The sequence below is a fragment of the Acanthochromis polyacanthus genome, chromosome 2 (assembly GCF_021347895.1).
Source record: "Acanthochromis polyacanthus isolate Apoly-LR-REF ecotype Palm Island chromosome 2, KAUST_Apoly_ChrSc, whole genome shotgun sequence".
Lineage (NCBI taxonomy): Eukaryota > Metazoa > Chordata > Actinopteri > Pomacentridae > Acanthochromis > Acanthochromis polyacanthus.
This window is the reverse complement of record NC_067114.1, coordinates 15,336,682-15,359,150: the sequence shown is the minus strand read 5'-3', so window position 1 is coordinate 15,359,150 and position 22,469 is coordinate 15,336,682. Positions and strand designations below refer to the sequence as shown.

The following is a 22,469-nucleotide window of genomic DNA, read 5'->3' as shown; positions in this document are numbered from 1 at the left end:
ACACGCATCAGGGACTGCACTGTTTCCGAGCAGCCCAGAATTCATCTGCCTGCAGTTTGGGAGGAAATAAGGTACAATATTGTTAGACTGTGCACGACGGTGCATTCTGCAACACAGATACGTATCTGTATAAATATATTATTCATGTTTTAATGATTGACTGTCACCCCATCTATCTGCCCTCTTATCTCTTTTCTGACTGCATTCTCTCCCCTTCATTCGCTTTTCTCAGAACAAATTCCACTGAAGCCACTGTATGGGCTTGTGCTCATTGACGCCTCGCCAGTAACACCATTTTTAGCTCTGAATTGTGTTTTGTGTGTGAATGTTTGTGTGCATGTGAGGCAACAAAAGAAAGAGTTAAATGAAACGGTGAGGATGTGCAAAAAAAAAAAAAAAACAATGACAGGAGACTTGAAAAGTGTCAGTCTGCCTGGGTGGGTGTGTCTGTGAAGCTGCAAAATCATTTAATTTGGGAAAGGAATGCAGGAATGCTCACAAGTGATTCTGATCTGAGCCAAATTTCTCTGTCAGAAAAGTCCCCAACCAGCCGTCTTGCAATTTCACAGTGATTGGAGAAGGAGTGAAAAGAGTGAGGGAGGAGAGACTGGAAGAGAGAAGGCATAGAAGAAGAAACGGGAAAGGAATAGAGAGTAGAGCGATAGGAGTTATAGGAAGATAGAAGCAGGGAGACTGACAGACTGAAGAGAGTATGGTAATACTGAGCTCATTTCTGTTAGTAATTCAGCTGTGTGGGGAGAACACTGCTGTCAGATGAGTGTTACTTCTTTAAAAAAGTAAGCTTTCCAGGAATAAGCAGCTGATGTTAAAAATCACAAATCATTCTCATTGTCTCCTGTTCTCGCAGATTGCATTCAAACTGCCCTGAAAACTTTTTTTTTTTTTTTTTTATAGTTTCTCAAATGGCAGTTCATTTTCCCTGCCCACTTTTTCAACCCTATTTCCGTTGAGGTCAGGGTGACACTGGCGCAGACAGATCATGAGTCACATTCATAAATGTGACCAATTTAGGGACTTGAATCAAACTATCTTTCATGTCTGTACTGTGAGAGAACGTTGGCAACCAACTAATGTTCATAACAGCTGTACTCCAGGTGCTGGTCCGGTGCATTCCACATGGGAAGGAATCAAAAGTCAAAAAAGGAGGGGCTCGAGCAGTCTGGAATGTGTCCGAGTCCTCTTCCTATTGATGTTTTATTTCACTTACGTAGCCAAGCACAGACATAGATGTTTCAGCACAAACAACTTTGTTAGTCACTGGAAATGGGATTTTTGGCGAAACTTCGGCAAGAAATATGAGCATGAAGATTGGAGCTTGCATGTTGTTTGTGGTTTCTATAAAACAATGAGCCTCTACACTATTCCTTCCAGTATGGCTCTTCTGAGAGCACAACACATCCTTGTGGTTCTTTCACCCTACAAGTTGATTTATTGCACAGTGTTGACACAAACAATGTCTCTAGATTTAATGTGTGCAAGGGCCCACAGTAGCAGCGGGGAGGCATTATGACTACAGTGTGGAATGGCAAGTAGGCTTGCTGTCCTTGGACCAGAGATCGAGGGTTTAAGTCCCTGTGTTGTCAGACATTCGCCCCGCTGACGCCTCCAACAGCCAGACACTGAGTCACTACAAGCTCGAGGGTAGCCACCTAACCTCCCTGCAGAGAAGGAAGCATGTTTACTTTCCAAAGCATCACCTAATATCACTGGAAATACACCAGATGTGAACATTAAACTTGCCTCCTTGTTGAGATGAGTCATTTCTCACTTGATGCAAATCCAGCCTTGGAGTTCAGTGTGTTTTGAGCATATGACAGCGACAGAACACAAGTTTCTGTCAAATAACATGCCTGAAGAAAAGACTATTGGATTGGATTAATATGCGCAGTATGAAAGAATTTAATCTGTTTACATCTAATGAGACTATTTTGATAGTCCAGATAGCTGAAGAGTAGTAAAGCAGTGCAGCAGCAGTAAAGAAAATCTCAGCTGCTATACTTTGATCTCTCCACTCTTGGTTCTTTACAATGTTTACATTGTCTTGTCTTCCTCCTATTTCCTTTCTTTCAATCCTCATTTGTCTGTTTCACTCTCTTCACCTCGGCCCCTGTTCTGTGTTGTATTTGTTATCAGTGAAGGTTATATCATCTCTTTTACTTTGATTTGTAATGCATAGAACAAATGTTGCAGGAGCAGGGCTGGGGGCACAGTGGAGGATTACTGAGTTGATTTACTCTAGATCTGCCACCAATCTGAGGTGAAATCCCAGCCAGAGGTGAGACGGAACCGCTGGTCAGCCAAGATTATCTGGGGGTATGAGGGGTTTTACACATTCTATCTTTCCTCTGATCAGTAAGCAAACATGTTTCTGCTGCCTTGATTATGTCCAATTTTTTACTCATGACCCCACATTTACGGAGATTTTTGCGGTTGTTCTGAGAGCCCCTGTGAGAGGGAGGTGTTGACATGAGTGATGGATCAGGTTTGTATCAGTTAAAGCAAAGTGTGACACACACTGTTGTCTGCTTCTGGCATGAGGATGTTTTGAGGATGGGACAAAAGCGATGATATCCAACAATGGCTGTCTGATGCAATGCGATTTCAGAATTCCAGTCCAATTTTAAAGCCCTTTGGTTTAATCAGCCCATCTTATTCATTTTTTTCCTTCCCTTGCTCTTCTCCTTCTGCCCTGTTTATGCCCGCCTCTTCTCTTCTCTTCTCTTCCTTTGCTTGCAATTCATTTTCTCCTCTGTTGTTGCACTCTCCTCGCTGTCCTCAACTTTCTTTCTCTTTCTCTCCACATTACTCTAACCTTCCCTCCCCTTTTCCTATAGCTGTCCTTCTTGCTCACAGTAGAATAAAGAAATGATCAATTGGGCAGAAAAGTCTGGACAACTTTGCAGCATAACATGCCCCTTGTTTCTCCTCTCTCTTGTCTTTCCTACCTCCCTTGTTCCTCATATCCTTTCCTGTCTCACATCCATGTGTACACCTCTCTCCTCTTCTCTCTTTTAGGCAAAAATCAGCAGCAATCAATATCATCATCAAGCATTTTTCCCCCCACAATGCAAATTGCAAATTAAAAATGTGTGTGCACGTCTGTGCATCATTGCGTGTGTGTGTGTAATAGTGGTATTTTAAAATGTGGCTGTGTCAGTGCACACCCACAAAATGTGTCTGCTCCTAGTTTATCTCATTGTTTGAACAGCACTGCTTTAATTAGGACAGGCCTGTCTATCCATGTGTGTCTGTATGTGCGCGCGAACAAGCGTGTGCACACACCTCAAAGTGAGTAAGAGTGTCTGAGTGGATGTGCATGTTCCCATTGTGCCCCCATGTGGACGACTGCAGAGGAACATATATTCTATAGTCTGGTTTCTCAGCACACACACGCACACACACTCTCACACACACTCCAATGACACGGTGTTATATTTGGAAACACAATTTCATGCTATCAGTGCTGGCTAGCTATTCCATTTAGATAGCAGCCATCTATATGTGTGTGTATGCGTGTGTGTATGCATGCGTATGTGTGTTTATGCTCGGGTGTGCGGCTGTGTGTCCGTCTGTATGCATGTGTTTGTGTGTCTGCGAGTGCACAGACTGTGTGTTTCACAGAGACGAGTCATTTTCCAAGTTTATTGAAATTAAAAGTTGGTTGTCATGGCAACATTTGGATTCTCGGTAATTATGTTGATTAAAAATGTGAAAATTAATTAAAAAGTCAGGAAAATGATCTCACAGCAGATGATCAGCAAAACATCAAAATGATTCAGATCTGTGTCTCTTTGCCTCCCTCCCGCTCTCTCTAATGCGCACAAGTCGTGTTCCGTTCCTGTCTTTCTCTGTCGCACTTCAGAAATCCCTTTTTTGCCACAACACACTGAATTATCTGTGTTCATCTCTGACACAAGCTTTGTCTCAGTCTGCTTCTCCCTTCCTTTCACACTTACACACACATGATGAAATTTGTCTTCATGTCCAAAAAAAAAAAAAAGACACAACAGCAGCAGTAACAGACTACAAACCGCCACCCTCTCTACTACTTCTCCCTCCTTCTCATTCAGTCGCTCAACTCATTCGCAAGTTGGTAACAAGCATGACAGGTCTCGTCTCATGCCGCCAGAGCAGACACATCAGCAGCAAAAGTAACACAAAAGCACTACGAACCTCACAGTCTCACTTTCCCTCTCTCTCAGCCTCTCCATTACTCCAGTTCTCACACTGTCTTCTTGTTCTCGGTCTCTTTCCTTCTGACAGAATGAATAAACAGGCTCGGCAAAGTGTAATCTCTTTCTTTTATTAGCAACAGCAAACACAGAAACAATGACTTTACCCCTCCACCCCTCCCTCTCTCTTCTCCGTCTGCTCTTCTCCTCTCATCAGCTTTAATGAACCACAAATCTCATCAGCCATCTTTTCATCAGCTCTGCCATCACTACTTCCTGCATTCGGGCGCAAGACTTTAAACCTGACTACTTATAGCATGTACTGTTTGCTGATGACCAGGAAGACTGTACACAATTCATATTTGGCTGCAAGGGAGAAAGCACATAGATTTTTTTTTTTCAAAAAATATCTTCTGCTAAGACTCAGTGGAAATATTAAGTTAGAATTTGCTTATGACGGTTTTCAGTGGCAGCAACGTTAGGATGACAGTCCTGCTTCACAGCTCTGGTTCACTTAGTGGTGATTCACTGCCAGCTGATCTTCATCATGTTCAGTGTCTCACCATGGTGATGTTAAGGAGGATGGTGTTATATATTTGCAGCCATCACTTGACAGCGTTGAAGAAGGGGCAGCGTGATGACTGCTTTGTACAGTCAGACCTATTTCTCTCTGTACCTGTGTAAACATCTTTGTGAAAGATATTTTTTATAAGCAGCACAGCACGAACGGCGATTTTGTTTGATGCAGCAGCGACTGGGAGCCGTGATTCTATGCCCGCGTTTTGTGCATCAGTACTGCGGGAGAGAGCTTCTCCCAAACTAGTAAATGTGTAAATGATTGTGAGACTGAGCCAAACCACTGATCATGTTCAGAACTGTATAGGCGGAGTGAGTGCACAGCTCTCCACTGAGCCACGATGTGTGCGAATTGGCTTAGCCCCATCTTCAAGAGGTGGTGAGGTTGGTGTTCAGCAGGATACTGATGAGGGCATATCAAAGCTAGTGTTCGAAATATCAAGTTTTCATGTGGTGTAGGGGAACATGTTTTCAGACTGCACGCGCTGCATTGAGAGGCTGAGCAGATGTGTCCGTGATGGTGACCGACAGTATCCTCCATGTAATGTATCTCTTCTCATGTTGTATGTATTGATCTCTGTTTGTTTGTCAACCTTCCAGTGTGAATTTAAAACACAATTCATTCTTTTTCCAGCAGATTTTATTGAAATTTCAGTTTCATCCAAATTTCACTTTCCTTAATTTTAGATTCTGTATTATGATATGTGCTACTTTTTAATTTCATGTCATTCATTTTATTTATACATTTTATTATTTTCATACAATAATATCGTGTTTTCTGTCAGGATTACAAGAATTATTTTAGTTATCAGGGTTTTCTTTAATCTCTAATTTAATGTCAAGTGCGTTAGCTATGTTTTATTCCAGATAGACAACACAAAGCTATATGTGGTCTACATGTGCACCAGTGCATGAATAAGTTTCCTCCTCATTTAGGACTGTCATGTTCTTTTACTTCCTGCGGGTAGGAGTGGGACTTTTCACCCCTCTTCCTGGAGCTGCCTTAGGAGGTGCGGGGCTGGGAGCAGAGGGAGCAGAAGCAGGCTGGGTCTTGGGCTGAGGGATCTCAATGGGGAGTTTAGGAGGGATGATTGTTTTAGGGGTCAGAGCTGGTTTTGCCTCAGGGATTTTCTCCCCATGGCGATACACACTGACCTGTAGAGAGGAAGAGAGAGACAAGGACGTCATGTTAATATTTTAGGAACATTTCCCATACAGGCAGAAAGCAGATAAAAGTCTCAAAGGGTCATTCTGTTCATGCAAACATTGTACAGTACTGCAACAAACCATTTTAAATCTTGCAGACAAAATATTCTGGGTCAAGTTTTGACTATTTTATATTAACACTGTCAAATCAGGGTCAGACAGAAGTCACAAGGTCAAAAGCTTCTGCAGCCCCAAGCTCTAGCAGCTTCAGGCTGCTGTCATCACAAAAAAATATCTCACTGTTAGGCACTATGGAAAAAGCAAGACTTTTGCCACAGATGGTCAGAAAAATTTCACGACTCTGAGTAAATCCAGCAATTTGTGCTACAAAGCATCGGCACTCACCACTATATCCACAGACTCCCCCCCGTATTTGTTCTGGACAATCATTGCATATTTCCCAGAATCCTCCATGGTAACACCTTTGATCGTCAGACTGGCAAACTTGCCCTGGTCCAAGGAGACCACATACTGGAAAAATCAAATCAAACGTTAGAAAGGCAGCACATGGAGTTTACTATGATTTATCATTTGAAATGCCCGTCACTTAAAGTTTGATTTAAAAATGGAATTATCTCTTTGAATATAGCTTTGATTACTACCTTCGCTGAAAAGTATGGATGCGAGGACTAATGATGTATTCCAGTTTGTAGTCTGTTGTATTTGGCTGAGTCCTGTTAGTTCATTAAAAATATGATGAAATTAAAGGGCAATAAAACACGTCCCGTCTGTCCATCTTGAAACCACCAAAACAAAACTATCCATGTTGAAAGCCTTCAAAGTACACTTCTGTCTACGATCTTCAGTCACCTGCGACCACATTCAGTACTTGTGTTCCGACTCAAACCATGTGAGTGGTGTACACAAGAGTACAGTATTTTAATTCCCACTCTCTCATACCTACCCACTCATTTGTAAGGTCTAGACGTTAATACATTTTTGTGGAGAGGCACTTGTAGCAGGCTAATTACATTCCTATTAAGAGAAACACTTGCCTTTAATTGTGAGAAATTAAAAGCTCTACAAGCCTAAAAATCCCAAAAATGATGGCCATTTTTTAATTAACATGTTATTTGGTCTTGGATAATTGCATTCATTTATTAGACCAATGTAGGTTAATCTCTGGGTTGCTTGTTTCTCTTTTGTTGGACTGATGAAAGGAAGCCGCTGTGTAAAAAAACATTATCTGGTAATTATAGTTGTTTTGGTGACAACAATAGTAAGCAGAGCACAAAAAGCTCATATTCTGTGACAAAATATACAGGTCTGTTTTTTCATCATCCGCTCCAATTCACCTCTGTTTACGCCTGTGCAGTTCTGCAGTCAAAACTGTTTCTACTCAGCAATATTATCAGAATCTGTATGTTTGTTTTTCTGTTATCTTCATATCCTGAGCAGCCTCTGCGGTATCCAGGTACAGGAGAGGCACTCCAGAGGTTTGGAAAACACACCACCAAGGACCTCAGTTCTTGTTTTAGACAGATTATTAGCAGGTGAGGGAATGAATAAAGAAGAGGGCAAACTTGAACAGAAATTCCTCCTGGGCCGGGGTTTCTCAAACTTAAATCTTCAAAGCTGGTAGGATCCGCAGGATCCTGATGCTGTTGAAAGAGCCTCTACTGACAAGGGACAGACTGTAGACTTACACTGGTTGGCAAGTAGGTCAATGAGTTATGAGAGGTAAATTTGTTCCATTACTGTTCAAGGAGTGTGCTGCTACTACTGACCTCAACGAAACTCCCCCAACAGGGGTCTTTTGTTTCCTGTACTCCTGGTCACCTCAGTGGTAAATACATGAAGAGCTGTGGCTTCATAGGGACTCCCAGCAGTCGGTTTCCAAAAGGAAACTGAAGTGCATCATTTGGGATTTTCTGTGTGTTATTTGTATAAATATTGTGTACTAATTGTTTCCTGAAACTCTCTTATCTGGTATTTTTTTCCTTTGCTTCATATTCGTTTAAATGTCATTTTTAAGTCATTCTGTCGAGAATATTTCCAATGATGTTAGAGCCGTTATTGTAGTCAGCGTTGTGCAATGTCTTGACAGTGTAGGGTTTGCTCTTTGTGCTACTATCTAAATTAATCCAAAGAGTATTGAAAACATTGACGCGAAGCCACAACATAACATAACATGACATAGCACAACATAGTTGAGTAGACTTGCACTTGAGTAAACTGTAGAAATTACGTAGTCCCGCTAGACATGTTAATAGAAACAATCTGTTGAAGCTATGTTGCATTAAAAAGATAATTAATCATGAGAAAGGAAGGAGGAGGTGGGTTTCTAAAGAAAATAAAGCTCAGACACAGGGACAGAAGTGGTGTTTGGCAGGTAAGGGGAAAAAAAGGTCCTGTTTGAAGAGCTGAACACGAACCAATGTGGTGCACATGACTCACATACACAATTTAATTATGTGCTTCAGTGACAAGTTAAAAACAAGTTGTGAAATACATTCTGATCCCTGTCATACTCGCTGTAAGAGGTAATTACCTGATCATCAGGTTCAACTTCTGCTCCATTCTTTAGCCATGACACCTGCGGTTTGGGGTCCCCACACACTGTACATGTTAAACTCAGGGTCTATGGAATGCAACAGAGGACTCATTAGAGAGACTTGTACACATACTGTGTACTGAGACAGAAATTATAGTCACTCACTCATACACACCTACCTTCTTTTCCATAATGGTAACCACATCTGGCAGTCCTCCCACCACCTTACCACGGTCTGAAACAAACCATTGTTAATGTTATCAGTGATTCCATTCGCTTAATATTTAGAAATATTAAGCAAAGAAACGATAAGAACAGGAGGTTAAACTCACTCTTCTCAGCATAAGCCTCAGCCCTGAAACACACAGAAAGTTAAATGTTTTTGTAAAAGCAGGATAATTATCATATACAGTATAAAAAACAGCATAGCAACTGCAAATGTGGCTCCATCTGTCACTTTTCTTTTAGAATAGAAACAGTATTAAATGCTTGTATTATGTTTATTCTCGTCAGGTTGGTTCTGGTGAGCTTCCATTGCCTGGCTCTTCACACTGACAATAGAGTCAGTCTTGTTATTTTTAGTTAACTAACGGTGGTCAGATGGTTTGCCACAAGGTAGTCTGGATTTAGAGCCACAACACATTATTCCGTTGTTTACTCTAGGAGTTTTCCTAATCTTTTCCCGGAAAAAAATTACATTGTTTCACGAGGGCTGTTGGAGCAGCATGGCATGACCAGAGGTCAGCCACAGGACCAGATGGCTGGGGGAACTCTGCTGTCCTCTTGGCATGTTGATGCTCAATCAGAAGGCCAACAGGGTGTCACTCGATTCAGTGCATTTGTAAAATCTTGTGCTTAAATGTCTCTCTTTGAATGTTAATTAGAAAAGGGATTTGGACAGTTTCCACTCTGCATGCATCGTTTAGTGTTTGTAGTTTCAACGTTTTTTTTTCCAAATGGATTTGCAAGGATTCTGTGTGTGGGGTTTGCTTTGGCCCAATTAGCCAAAGGACCCAAAGGATCTCTGCTACCTGACTGCTTCTATTTTTAGCCTCGATTTTCATCTGAAATTACTATGCACTGGACTTTTTCAGACTGGAAGGCTTAAACTTTTTTGATGCACTGTGAGTTTTGAAATCTTCAGCTTCTTCAATATCACTATTTTAGTATTTACAAATCCATCAAATGCAAACATGTAGGCTGTCTTGTACAGAAAACTCCACAAAAGCAATCTAATAGCTCAGTGACAGTTTTTGAACAGAACATTTCAAAAAGAAACAGCTCAGTGTGGAAAACACACACAAATAATTGGGATGTACCGTGCAAGCATTTTAGGCACTACATGTTTAGATTCTTATCTGTCACACAAGGAGATGCCAATCAGCATGACAATGGCTCCAGACAGAGTCATGAGGAACTATCTTGTGTGCTAAGACGAATAGCAGTCATACAGTCAGTAATGTGGCCCCTACAGAGCACTTATCTTGAAATCATACAGTCAGTCAGAAATTATAGGAAGAGGGAAGATGCTGAGAAAACCTAAATCCACAGTAGAATGGTGGCCCCAGGGACTTTCAACAAAGAGCTTGCTGGTTGATGTTGTGTCGTCAGTCATGTTGAATTTCTACAGTATTCAACAGAAGTAGTAGTAGCTGTGTCTCCAAACAGTGCAGCAGGATAGTGAACTGATTGAGAGTGATGCACAGTGCACAGATTTTTATAACCAGCTGGCTTGATTGAAGCGCTTTACAGATCTACATGCATGTTTCAGTCAAACTGATTATGTTATGGATGCTAAAGTTCAGCTCAAATTGCCTGAAATGGTCTGCAGGCTAGCAAAAAAAATGTAAATCTAGTGATGGAAATATAGATCAGTTTCATTTCTGACAGATGTTATTTTAAGTTTTCAAATCCAATCAAAACTAGTCTGTCAAAATATCAAAATTCACAGCATTGGAGCGTGGGGGGAAACAGTGATTCACAACAGTCAGTTTGATTAAAATATGCACATAAAGGAACAAGTAAAAAACATTCTTACTTGAGTTTCTGGAACTCAGCAAAAGCCTTCTCATATACTGTTAAAGACAAAAACGGAAAAGTCAGAGTCACAGTTCACAACACTAATGTCTCTTCGCTTTATTTGAGACCACCAGAAATCCATCTTTATGAAATAAAAACACTCAGCCCCGGCTTTAAAACTGGATCTGTTGCTTGCTTCTTCATGAGGAACCACAGCAGTGCTACCAATTCACCATATTTTCATGAAAATATAAAAACTTCTGGGATAGCTTTAGGAGGAGGTACATAGCATGGCGCAATAGTGAATATGTCAAAAATAGAATTAAAGCATATTGAGAATATGGAAGGACAGAGACGCTGACTCTGCTGCATGAGGCATTTGAGAAGCTTTAGCGCAGATTTTAATACTGTTTCTGCATGTAAACCTTTCCTTATTGAAATGCTTTGTAACGAGCATGAATTCAAGCTGACAGCAGCAGCAGGAGCGAACTGCAAACTTTTTACAACCCGTTTTGAGGCCTAAGGGGATGAGTGTTTGATACTCAAAGCATAGTGTCTGATTGGAGCATCACTTGAAAGTCGAAGACTACAAATTGAAGTCAAGAGAGTCATAAAAATAAAGTGACTGTTGTTTCTACCTTTTTTTTTTTTTTTACTGAACTATCAATAAAAAGAGGAAGCAGCACTGAGACAGCAAGAGAGGAAAGATACTGACCATCACCACTGAGGTCCAGTGTACGTTTATGTGAGTTTTCAGGGTCGGTGATCACAATGGAGTATAGTCCTTTATCCTTCTCCACTGGCTCAATCACCTGTGAGTCAATCAACCAATACACCAATCAGTCATGGGAGTAAAAAACCCACCAGCTCAGTCTGTGGCAGTTTTTTTTTTCTACCTGCGTGTTTTTAACACGGATTGTATACAAAAGATGAACGGGTCTGAAAAGTGAAGCCATTGTGGGAGTAAACCCGTATTATCTCTAAGGATCAACAGAGGGCGACTCCTCTGGTGCAAAAAGAAATCGGATTGTGCTGAAGTATATGAAGAAATGATCCTACTTGTCTCTTGATTTGTTAACTCTGTTAGTATTTTTTTTTTAACAGATTTATGGTCTCAGTTGCTAGTTTCAAATCTGCTTCAATGCAACATGTTTCCATTGTAAATTAATTTCACAATTAAAGTAGATGACACAACAAGGTCTGGTTTACGCTGTGACTACTTCATGATTGACAAGTCTTAACGTCCTATCATGATGACTTTGCAATCAGGATAGAGGCATAGTAATGTGTACCCATGGCGCTTTGCTAATTAGGCTAGTGTTAACTCATGACTTAAAACTGATCTGACCTATAACCAAATGGTGAATATCTGCTTTTAAAGAACCAAGATGGAAACTTGCCAAACTTAATGCCTCAAAACTTTAGCTCACAAACTAATGGGTAATTTCATGGTGGCTACGTCCATCTTTTGTATACATTCTATGAGTTTTAAGTCATGGTTTAAATGAGATTTATTCATTTTCTGAGTAATTACAATTCTAAAGCTTTCTGACAAACAAGAGCAAGACACGCTGCTTAATGAATCCCATTTAATTAATCTTTAAGTATTTTTATCCATTATCTGGCTACCCCTTGTGACTATTAATGTAATTCATCTCAAAATTTACCCAGTATCGTCTCTGCACAGGCACTTTAAGGACTTTTTAAGCAACAAAGATGGGCAACAGTTCTGTATTGTCCAAAAATTAACCATGTGTCAGCCACCCAAGAAGCAATACAGGAGACGTTAATACCTCCATTGTTGCCATAGCAGGGGTTCCTCCAATCATAATCTTGTCACTGTGGGCGAGTTTGGTCTCACTGAGGAGAGGACAAGAGAGGAGAGGTTAGCTTGTATGTGTGTGTAGAGTTGTGATGTGAGTGGGTGAAACCTGTCTCGGAGGTAATGGAAAGTCATGTTTACATGCCCCTCCAATGTTACGCCTATCTGTCACTCTAACATACGCTCACATAAAAGGACACGAAGATGTTAAAATAAAATCTCCATCATTTTTCCTCATTGTAGTTCTCTTGGGTATTTTTCTTTTAGTCCTTTTTTCGTTCTTCCTTTTTCTCTGTCCACTTGCTTTCATTCTCCAACCCCTCCCTGCACATTTTATAATGTCTAGGGTAAGACAGAGTGCTGTTAAGTGCAGAAAAGCTGCTTGCTTCTTTATAGAAAATGATAGGGGTGTGATTTCTGTCACAAAACAGGGCAATTTTACTGCAACAACCAGGATAATGAAAACACTTGCCAGCAGCTATCACATGTTTTATTTTGTGGCTTATTGTTTTTGCCACTGGTGGCAGTTTGACTCGAGAGAAAAGCAATAATAATGTGTTTGTGGTCAGCACGTTTATAGGAAGACTTAAAGGAATACTCTAATATCTCCTAAAAAACACTGTTATAACTGCAAATACTGGAGTCACTCTTGTTCTTATATCCTTCTGTCTTCATCATCTTATTCCTATTATCGGTGTTTGTATTTGTGTCTGTAGTTGTGATGGTAAGAATGGTGTTAGTAGTATTGAATTCCTTACCCATGATACCAGGTGATGTTCATCTCTGAGGTGTAGTACTTCATGTGACACTGTAGCTGAATGCCTGTTGCTGTGCAGTTAATCACCAGCTCTGCTGCGCTGGCTCCTGAAGGAGGTGACAGTGGAGATAGAGGTTACGGAGAGCACATTTTAAATCAAAATCAACACGTTTCCTACCTGCTGCTGGATAACCTGGCCTTGCTCTGCTGTGAGAGCTGCAGCAACCATAACACAACTAATCAAAGAAAATGAAACTTCCATTTGCAGCATCTACTTTAAGATTTGTTTTTTTTTCTGTTGTCTTTGTCCAGCTTGGGGAACACAATTGTACTAATAAAGCAGAGTGCAGATTTTGGAGTGCAGACGTTTTGTATGCTGCCATTCAGGAAAACACTTCTATCATGTTTTATTAACTTTTTTGAAAGCTATTATACCTAAAAGGTATTTTATACTTCACTATATCTGTGTGGGACTTTGTTCACTGCACATTACAAGTGGACAAATGCGTCATCCACCTGGTCACATCACCATGGTTTCCCATTATCACAGTAATGAACCCTCTTCTCCTCTGAAACCACTGCTGTAACAGTTGCTGCAGAGCTGTCAACTGTCTCTTAAAATAGGAGTAAGATGCTCCTCCACACTGTCACTGTGACAGCGCAGTGGAATTTTAAAGTGATTTCACCACATGATGGCATGATGGCCAAATGCTTCCAGCATGACAACTTCTGCCACATGCTGATAAGTGTGTGTATGTGTAGCACTGGGATTTTTAAAACAGAAACATATCAGCCTGGTGATGGATCAACTAAATCACTTATCACTGTGGTGTGATTGTGCCATGTTAAATTTAGATAATTTGAACTGGATCCCTGCTGTGGGTAGAGGATGATTCCGGTGATGTTTAGCAGTGTTTATAATATGGATATATGTCCATGTGATAATTGATGTTTGTGTATTCACTTCTGTGCATGTGTGTAGGTGTGCGTGTGTGTGAGTGTAGAAAGCAGATACCTACCAGCCAGTTGGCTGAGCTTGTTTATGGCATCCTCAAAGACTAGAAGAGAGGCAGAGTAACATGGGGTCAGGGAAAAAGTCAGTAATATGGAAAGGCATTATGCTGCCCTCTGGTGGCTGCATTCAGAACTCAGTAAGGAAAGATTAAAATTTAACACTGTTCCTTCTACAATAGTCCCTACGGAAGAGTATTAGGGCCACCCGTGAGAAAAAAAAATGAGAGGGGGTAGAATTTTTTTTTTCAGCATGAATTTTGAGAAAAAAGTCGAAATGTCGAGAATAAAGTCAAAATATAATGTCGAGAATAAAGTTGAAATACAATGTCGAGAATAAAGTTGAAATGTCGAGAATAAAGTTGAAATATAATGTCGAGAATAAAGTTGAAATAGGATGTCGAGAATAAAGTTGAAATGTCGAGAATAAAGTGGAAATATAATGTCGAGAATAAAGTTGAAATAGGATGTTGAGAATAAAGTGGAAATATAATGTCGAGAATAAAGTTGAAATAGGATGTCGAGAATAAAGTCGAAATGTCGAGAATAAAGTTGAAATATAATGTCGAGAATAAAGTTGAAATAGGATGTCGAGAATAAAGTTGAAATAGGATGTTGAGAATAAAGTGGAAATATAATGTCGAGAATAAAGTTGAAATAGGATGTCGAGAATAAAGTCGAAATGTCGAGAATAAAGTTGAAATATAATGTCGAGAATAAAGTTGAAATAGGATGTCGAGAATAAAGTTGAAATAGGATGTTGAGAATAAAGTGGAAATATAATGTCGAGAATAAAGTTGAAATAAGATGTCGAGAATAAAGTCGAAATGTCGAGAATAAAGTCAAAATATAATGTCGAGAATAAAGTTGAATTAGGATGTCGAGAATAAAGTCAACCTTTTGGAGGTCTGCAGCCAACTGCTCTCGCCTTTTGAGACTAACAACCAGCGCACTGCTTCTACAAAATGCTGTTCAGTCAGTTAGATGAACTAGTGAAATTATACTTCAGACTCAGCTTTAGTAATAAAGAAATACTTTCTCTTTTAGCCCACAAACATACTGTAGTACGGAAGAGTATTAGGGCCACCCGTGAGAAAAAAAAATGAGAGGGGGTAGAATTTTTTTTTTCAGCATGAATTTTGAGAAAAAAGTCGAAATGTCGAGAATAAAGTCAAAATATAATGTCGAGAATAAAGTTGAAATACAATGTCGAGAATAAAGTTGAAATGTCGAGAATAAAGTTGAAATATAATGTCGAGAATAAAGTTGAAATAGGATGTCGAGAATAAAGTTGAAATGTCGAGAATAAAGTGGAAATATAATGTCGAGAATAAAGTTGAAATAAGATGTTGAGAATAAAGTTGAAATATAATGTTGAGAATAAAGTTGAAATAGGATGTCGAGAATAAAGTTGAAATGTCGAGAATAAAGTGGAAATATAATGTCGAGAATAAAGTTGAAATAAGATGTTGAGAATAAAGTGGAAATACAATGTCGAGAATAAAGTTGAAATAGGATGTCGAGAATAAAGTCGAAATGTCGAGAATAAAGTCAAAATATAATGTCGAGAATAAAGTTGAATTAGGATGTCGAGAATAAAGTCAACCTTTTGGAGGTCTGCAGCCAACTGCTCTCGCCTTTTGAGACTAACAACCAGCGCACTGCTTCTACAAAATGCTGTTCAGTCAGTTAGATGAACTAGTGAAATTATACTTCAGACTCAGCTTTAGTAATAAAGAAATACTTTCTCTTTTAGCCCACAGACATACTGTAGTGATAAGTGTTAGAACTTTGAAGAAACTGATGGGATGAAGTAATTGGCTATCACTTTGGGGTCATTGTTTGTTCTGTATGCCTCCATCCATACGACATAGCGACTAAAACCGTCAATACAGCCATTAATGGCAATTCCATATGGCTTCAATTTATCATACGAGTCCAAGTTCCACAGTACGTTGGGGCCTTTGTTGCAGTAATGCCTGTGTCTCTCATAGCTCAGCGCATTGAGCTGTTGCTTTTGGTGCGGGTGGCGCAGGTTCAAAACCCAGTTGTAACATTTTGTGAATTTCTCTTTGGAGATTAATAAAGTATCTATCTATCTATCTATCTATCTATCTATCAAACGGCGTGCCCGCCTGAGCTCCACACCTTCAGGATCAAAGAACTTGATTAGCTGTCTTATTGTATCTTGTGATACAACATATCCCCTCTGAACTGCGCGCAGATGCAGCCATCGGTAGCCTTGCATTTGTCCATTACCCGCTATTTCAGCTTGCACGAATGAGGCCACCTCTTCCAACCGTGTGTGGTTTATCCTTCGGAACAGTCGCAGTTTTCGGAAAAGTCTCTTCAAAGTTCTAACACTTCTATCACTACAGTATGTCTGTGGGCTAAAAGAGAAAGTATTTCTTTATTACTAAAGCCAAGTCTGAAGTATAATTTCACTAGTTCATCTAACTGACTGAACGGCATTTTGTAGAAGCAGCACGCTGGTTGTTAGTTTCAAAAGGCGAGAGCAGCTGGCTGCAGACCTCCAAAAGGTTGACTTTATTCTCGACATTATATTTTGACTTTATTCTCGACATTTCGACTTTATTCTCGACATCCTATTTCAACTTTATTCTCGACATTATATTTCCACTTTATTCTCAACATCCTATTTCAACTTTATTCTCGACATTATATTTCAACTTTATTCTCGACATTTCAACTTTATTCTCGACATCCTATTTCAACTTTATTCTCGACATTATATTTCAACTTTATTCTCAACATTTCAACTTTATTCTCGACATTTCAACTTTATTCTCGACATTATATTTCAACTTTATTCTCGACATTATATTTTGACTTTATTCTCGACATTTCGACTTTTTTCTCAAAATTCATGCTGAAAAAAAAATTCTACCCCCTCTAATTTTTTTTCTCACGGGTGGCCCTAATACTCTTCCGTAATAGTCAGGGTATTTGTTACTCCACTAAATATTGGAGAAACTGTCTCCATATGTGACTTACTGTCCCTTTTGCTTTTAATAAGGTGAATATTTCTGTAATTTTGAAATAAAACAATATGAAAAGATGCATTTGTCAGATAATCTCTTCCTTGAGGCCTCATTTACTAACAGCTAATACAGGAGGGATAAAGTATAATCTGAAAAGGACAATAATGCTCAGTTCTGCCATCAAAATGCATAAACGAGTGCAAGCTTGAAGGACAACAGGGAGCAGCCTAAGTTTGTTTTACACAAACTTTTACAGCAAAATTCAAATGTATCTTATCTAGAATCAATACAGCCAGCAGCTGAGCAAGCTGTCAGCTGGTAAGAAATGTTTTTATAAAGTAGAGAGAAAAACCGAGTTGGGGGTTGTTGAAAATTTTTTCATGTAGAAATGGATTTGTACTTTTCACAAGATATTATTTTACACAGTATCATTTGTTCTTGCTCACATAGACAGTAAACTATTCCAATAATTAAACAGTCAGTTTGAATAAGTAAGACACTTGTGTTTACTTTTTCCAGAGATGTCAATTTGGCTCATATCTTTTCCTCTGTCGTCACTGATGGTGGCCTTATAAACTCCTGTTGTCTTCAGTGAAAACTGGAGAAAAAACAAGGGCACATGGGAACACAGATTTCTTGAATGTGAACACATGGTGAAGTGTTATTTTTGAATAAAGTGTCCTTATTTTTAGGTCCACAGAGATGCAATAAATTGTGTAACAGTGGAGCATTTTTATAACCTAGAAAACCAGTGAACAAAATATTGCAATAATTCCTTGATTTAGTATAGCTACTAAACTACACCGAACCTTGACGTGCATGCTTTTAAGACATAATAGCTTTGTAGAGTTTCTTTATAGCCTTCAGATTAAAGCTATGCAGGACTTTTACATATCAATGAATGTCTATTGTGTTTAATCCTGTGCCATACAAGTTACTACAATGCTGATTAAGCCCGTACGTTCCTGATAAATGTCTGCATTTTGAAGTATTGTATTGAGCTTTAAATCTGGTGTCTGTGAAAGTATTCCCACATGGCAGCTGTTTTATGTCAACCAGCAACGCTTGATTTGCCAGAGCTGAAGAGGGAAGCAACTACAGTGAAAGAGACAGAGTGGGCTACAGCAACTCTGGTGAAGACGAAAGTGGAAGAGCTAAGGAAGCATTACAGAGATGTTTCTGATGCTCCAGATAAAAAAAGAAATTCAGAGGAAGGATTACAGAAAGTGATCAGTGGAGATGACATACTTCATGACCACATGTTGGCAGTGTTTGTGTAATTAGTCTCATTGTCAAAAGGAGGAGACCAAATTTCAATGTGCACTTACCAGTTTAATTGGCAGTTTACAAACTCCTGATCCGAGGTCAGGTTTCACATCAGGGATGATCTCTGTGTCTTCTTTATACCAGTGGAACTCTGATTCCTTCTTCAAGTTAGCAACCTGCAATAAAGAACGTAATTCAAACATTCAGTATCATTTTCACAACCAAGAAAGGGAGGTTTATGCTCATTTTATAACCTCTATATAACATATCATCAAATGCCTAGTCCTTTAATGAAAACCTGGACTGTTTATCAGGTCCATTAGAGATGTTTTGTAAGCAAAATCAGGGATATAAATATGCTTCACTTTTGCTGTTAGTGATGTCATTAATGTTACATATCTCACATTTAACATTTTATGACTCATTCCGAGCTGCAAAATTAGACATGTAAGTGAGGAGTATAAAATTGTGTTTATGTGGTGGTTTAACAAGGCTGAGGGATAAAGTTGTATGCATTAGTTTGGGGAAGCAAACCCTTACAGCAAACAGATTAAAAGGATATAACTGAAAAGCAAATCTTTTGTGAAATGTTAATGCATCTACGATTTTTCTCGGTCTTTTTTGCAGCATGTTTAAGATCTGCCCACAGATTTTCAATGATGTTCAGGTCAGGAGAGTCTAAAAGCTCCAGCTTGTGATCCATGCAGTGTTTCTTGTGCTAATGGCTGCCACACACTTCCAACGCAGAGTTTTTCTAACTACATATCGAACAGCTGGCAAGACATTTTTTTCTTTTTTCCCAAATCTGCTCCTTTTTTCTCTCCCCACAGTGATCGTGCCCAAAGATCTTTTGATGTCATTGGTCCACGGCACTTGATGATTTTTTGGGGTTATTCATATGTTGCTTTGCATATCTCAGTGGTTGACTATAGTAACAAACTTGCATCTTCTGTTCCATACAGTGCTGCACATACCGATACAGGTTTTATTTCAAGTTTCTGCCCAGCACCCTAGAAAACTTTCTTGGTCATTTAGATCTCGTCTTGACTTACAGTTTTCCTTAGTTGCTGTTTTCTTAATGACATTTCAGCCTGTGGATACTGCAAGCTTGAAGTTCTTTGAAAGCTTTTAATAGCCTTCTCCTGCTTTGTAGGTATCAGTTATCTTAATCTCAGTTCCTCACTCAGCTGCTTAGAGGAGCCCAAGATTGTTGAATGTTACCTCGTTTGAAGAATCAGAGAATTCTGATTCTGTAATCTGTCGAAATGTCATCAGCTGACAATGTCGACTTAAAATTCTTTAACTGCTGTACAAGTCCAAACACATCAAGAAAGATCTCTCCAGTTAATGAAGTTGGCAGACATTCCATAAATAGCTGTTTGAATTTTTTTGCTATTTTTTAATTTCATGAGCTCAAAGGTAACTGGCTCATTTCTTTATGTCTGTTTGCTGCAGGGTTAGCATTTATTTCTATTCACTTCGAAAATCGACACAATATAAATTGCCTGGGGGTGCCCGAATGTTTGCACATAACTGTACTAAACTCTTCTACTTTAGCCAGTTACTCCCAACCACTTTATGGGTTTAAAAAAATATTCTCTCTTTCCACCAAGATAACTTTAGGCTGTTTTTGTTTTCAAGAATATATTGTACACTAAATAACCACTGTCACCAAATACAAATGCAGCACATTTCTGTAAAATGCTCGATGTTGACGCCTGCTCTGTACTGGCACACACAACATTCACCTTGAATTTAGCGCATGCATGTTTGCTGCGTTTGTGCTTTTTTGGACTGAACTGACAAACTGATTAAACAGACGTCAGCTTGAGATTGTCTCGGGGCATACAAACAACACTTGAATCTTAAATTGGCCTTCCTAATATACTTCATGTGAAAAGAACCCAGACAGTCTAATTCTGGATATTTTTATAGTCTAGACCTAACCATTACATAGCACTGTGGCATCTTGCATTCAGCCTCCACAGTATGCCTTGTAAGATATTCACATGTCACCCTATCTTTTATTTAGTCTAAGCAATCAATAATTATTGAGTTTAGCTGTGTTTACCTTGCAGACCAGTGTGACAGAGCAGTCATCTCCAACCTGAAGTGACAGGAACTCACTGAAGTGGGGACCTGGCGTGAATAGAGGCCAGAGAGAAAGAGACATAAGTTTCTACAAAGTACTTGTGGAATTGTCCTTTAGCCAATTCTTAATGCAAAATGCCACGGTGGAATCTTCATATGAACAGAAGCCGTTTTATAAATTTTGAAATATTCAACTTATTCGATAGTGAACTCCAATTGAAATGGGTCCATTTTCAGTTTTCAGGTTCCGGCTCTTAGTTTATGCAACGACACTGTTCCACTTCTATCCCATATACTCACTGATTAGTTGTGTCCCAGGCAACAGAGTGGTTTGTTGATCTCAGGCTAGGAAGAGTAAAGCTCATAAAAGATTAAAAGTGGATGAGGTTTTGTATTTCTTACCTTCTTTGACTCTGATGTACTCTCTCCTCTGGTAGTCAGCCTCAGCCAATGCTGCCTTGAAAGCTGTGTTCACATACAGATTCAAAAAATAAACACAGAATAATTTAAAGATCAAAGTGTTGCCAGTCGTTGCTATAGATACTTTCTCTGGATTACCTAGCTAATGGGCCCCTGTATGAGAGTGGAATCATGATTTATGAAAGCAAGCATTTTTATTTGAATCTCGGGGTGCCCTTCACATTTATCAACTTAATACATGACGTATTCTCTTTATTACTAGAGATGCAGCAAATCTACTTCCAAACACACACATACACGTATATGCTTTGTGCTACATATGTCTCAATAGGCTGTGTTCATTCTGTCAAAGGCTCGCCAGCATATCAGCTAATTAGCAAGGAGAAAAGTAGGGGTGGGAAAATGGCAAGTTTGAATGTGGTTTAATGCCACAGTTGCTTAGGTGCTGGAGTGTGGTGGGGTTATACATGCTTTAACCAGTTTAGAAACGCATTGCAGATGTTGATATTAGGCCAACAGTCACACTTAGCCTCTCACCAGCTCCGATCAGAACCAATGAGCTCTGTCCTTTGCCTCCTCCGTCTGTGATCTGACAGGTAAATGTCCCCTCATTTTCCTCAGTGAAATGGTCCATGATGAACTCAATAATACCTGTGGAGACGTCGTGACCCATCTTGTTGGGCTGCAGAAAAATAAAGATGTATTGTAAAACAGGCCTTGCGTACTTGATGACAGCCTTTAGGACTATAGATACTTTCTCACTATGATTACGGCTTTCATATTGCAACAAACAGCTTACTTACATTAACCACAGTTAAACAGGCAGGCAGTTTGTTCACCTAAAAGCCATGAAGTAAAATATCCAACTCTCATCACTACGTTTTCCCTTCTTCAAACTACAGTGTGTCTTACATCAGCTCCAGACAGTTCCTTGTTGTTGGCAAAGAATTTGTAGGTGACATGGGAAGAAATCTCTTCAGCCTGCAGCCAGAATCTCATTCTGCCTCTCTCCAAAATCTTATAGGCCAACTCAGACTTCAGCGGGATGACTAGAGGAGAAGAGAGAGGAAGGTTAAGGGTTCGAGGAGACAAGAGGAGTCAAGTCAGATGGGAGGCAAAAGAAGAGCAGATGTGAACGGTGGTTAGGCAGGTGATGCAAAAGCAGGTAAGAGGTTTTTTTTTTTAATCAAATAAAAAGAGAAATATGCCCCTAAAAGAATAAAGAAGTCGGAAAGGTTCAAAGCAGTCAGAAGAAAGCAAAATGAAAGCACGAAAGGGAGAAACAGAGAAATGGAGAGTAGGTATGACAGATTAAGAAGCAGCAGAGCAAAACTTGTAAGAGAAGAGAGATTAAAAGGGCCAAAGAGAGAGATTATGAGAGATTGAAAGAGTCAGCCAGAGGTACTTACTTGGATGTCTGATATCATAGCTGAGTGCCAGCATCTTTGCCAACTCTGAAACGTAGAAACAACTTATTAATTTCATGCCGTCTTGGGCACAAACAAGCAATTAAAATACACGTTGCACTTGATACATTGATGTAATTTTACTGTGCACTTTGATGCGGTACTTCAAGTACCAGACTTGGAGCTGGAGAAGTCACTACTTTAAT

The 22,469-nt window shown here is 39.5% G+C and overlaps 1 protein-coding gene across 2 annotated transcripts in view; it reads right to left on the bottom strand.

The window, feature by feature from the left end:
- Window positions 1–5,391: 5,391 nt before the first annotated feature.
- myom2b (myomesin 2b) overlaps window positions 5,392–22,469 on the bottom strand; it is a 34,567-nt gene continuing 17,489 nt past the window's right edge. For both annotated transcript variants that reach the window (XM_022192012.2, XM_051945001.1), the window contains 17 exons: window positions 22,267–22,311; window positions 21,770–21,906; window positions 21,395–21,539; window positions 20,840–20,902; window positions 20,418–20,485; window positions 18,409–18,522; window positions 17,591–17,678; window positions 14,087–14,125; window positions 13,069–13,174; window positions 12,282–12,348; window positions 11,204–11,300; window positions 10,508–10,544; window positions 8,802–8,824; window positions 8,649–8,704; window positions 8,467–8,556; window positions 6,321–6,446; window positions 5,392–5,924 (listed from right to left, as the gene is read on the bottom strand). In XM_022192012.2, coding sequence (XP_022047704.1) covers window positions 5,721–5,924; window positions 6,321–6,446; window positions 8,467–8,556; window positions 8,649–8,704; window positions 8,802–8,824; window positions 10,508–10,544; window positions 11,204–11,300; window positions 12,282–12,348; window positions 13,069–13,174; window positions 14,087–14,125; window positions 17,591–17,678; window positions 18,409–18,522; window positions 20,418–20,485; window positions 20,840–20,902; window positions 21,395–21,539; window positions 21,770–21,906; window positions 22,267–22,311 — 1,505 coding nt within the window. In that variant the 3' untranslated portion in view covers window positions 5,392–5,720. The remainder of the gene's footprint in view (window positions 5,925–6,320; window positions 6,447–8,466; window positions 8,557–8,648; window positions 8,705–8,801; window positions 8,825–10,507; window positions 10,545–11,203; window positions 11,301–12,281; window positions 12,349–13,068; window positions 13,175–14,086; window positions 14,126–17,590; window positions 17,679–18,408; window positions 18,523–20,417; window positions 20,486–20,839; window positions 20,903–21,394; window positions 21,540–21,769; window positions 21,907–22,266; window positions 22,312–22,469) is intronic.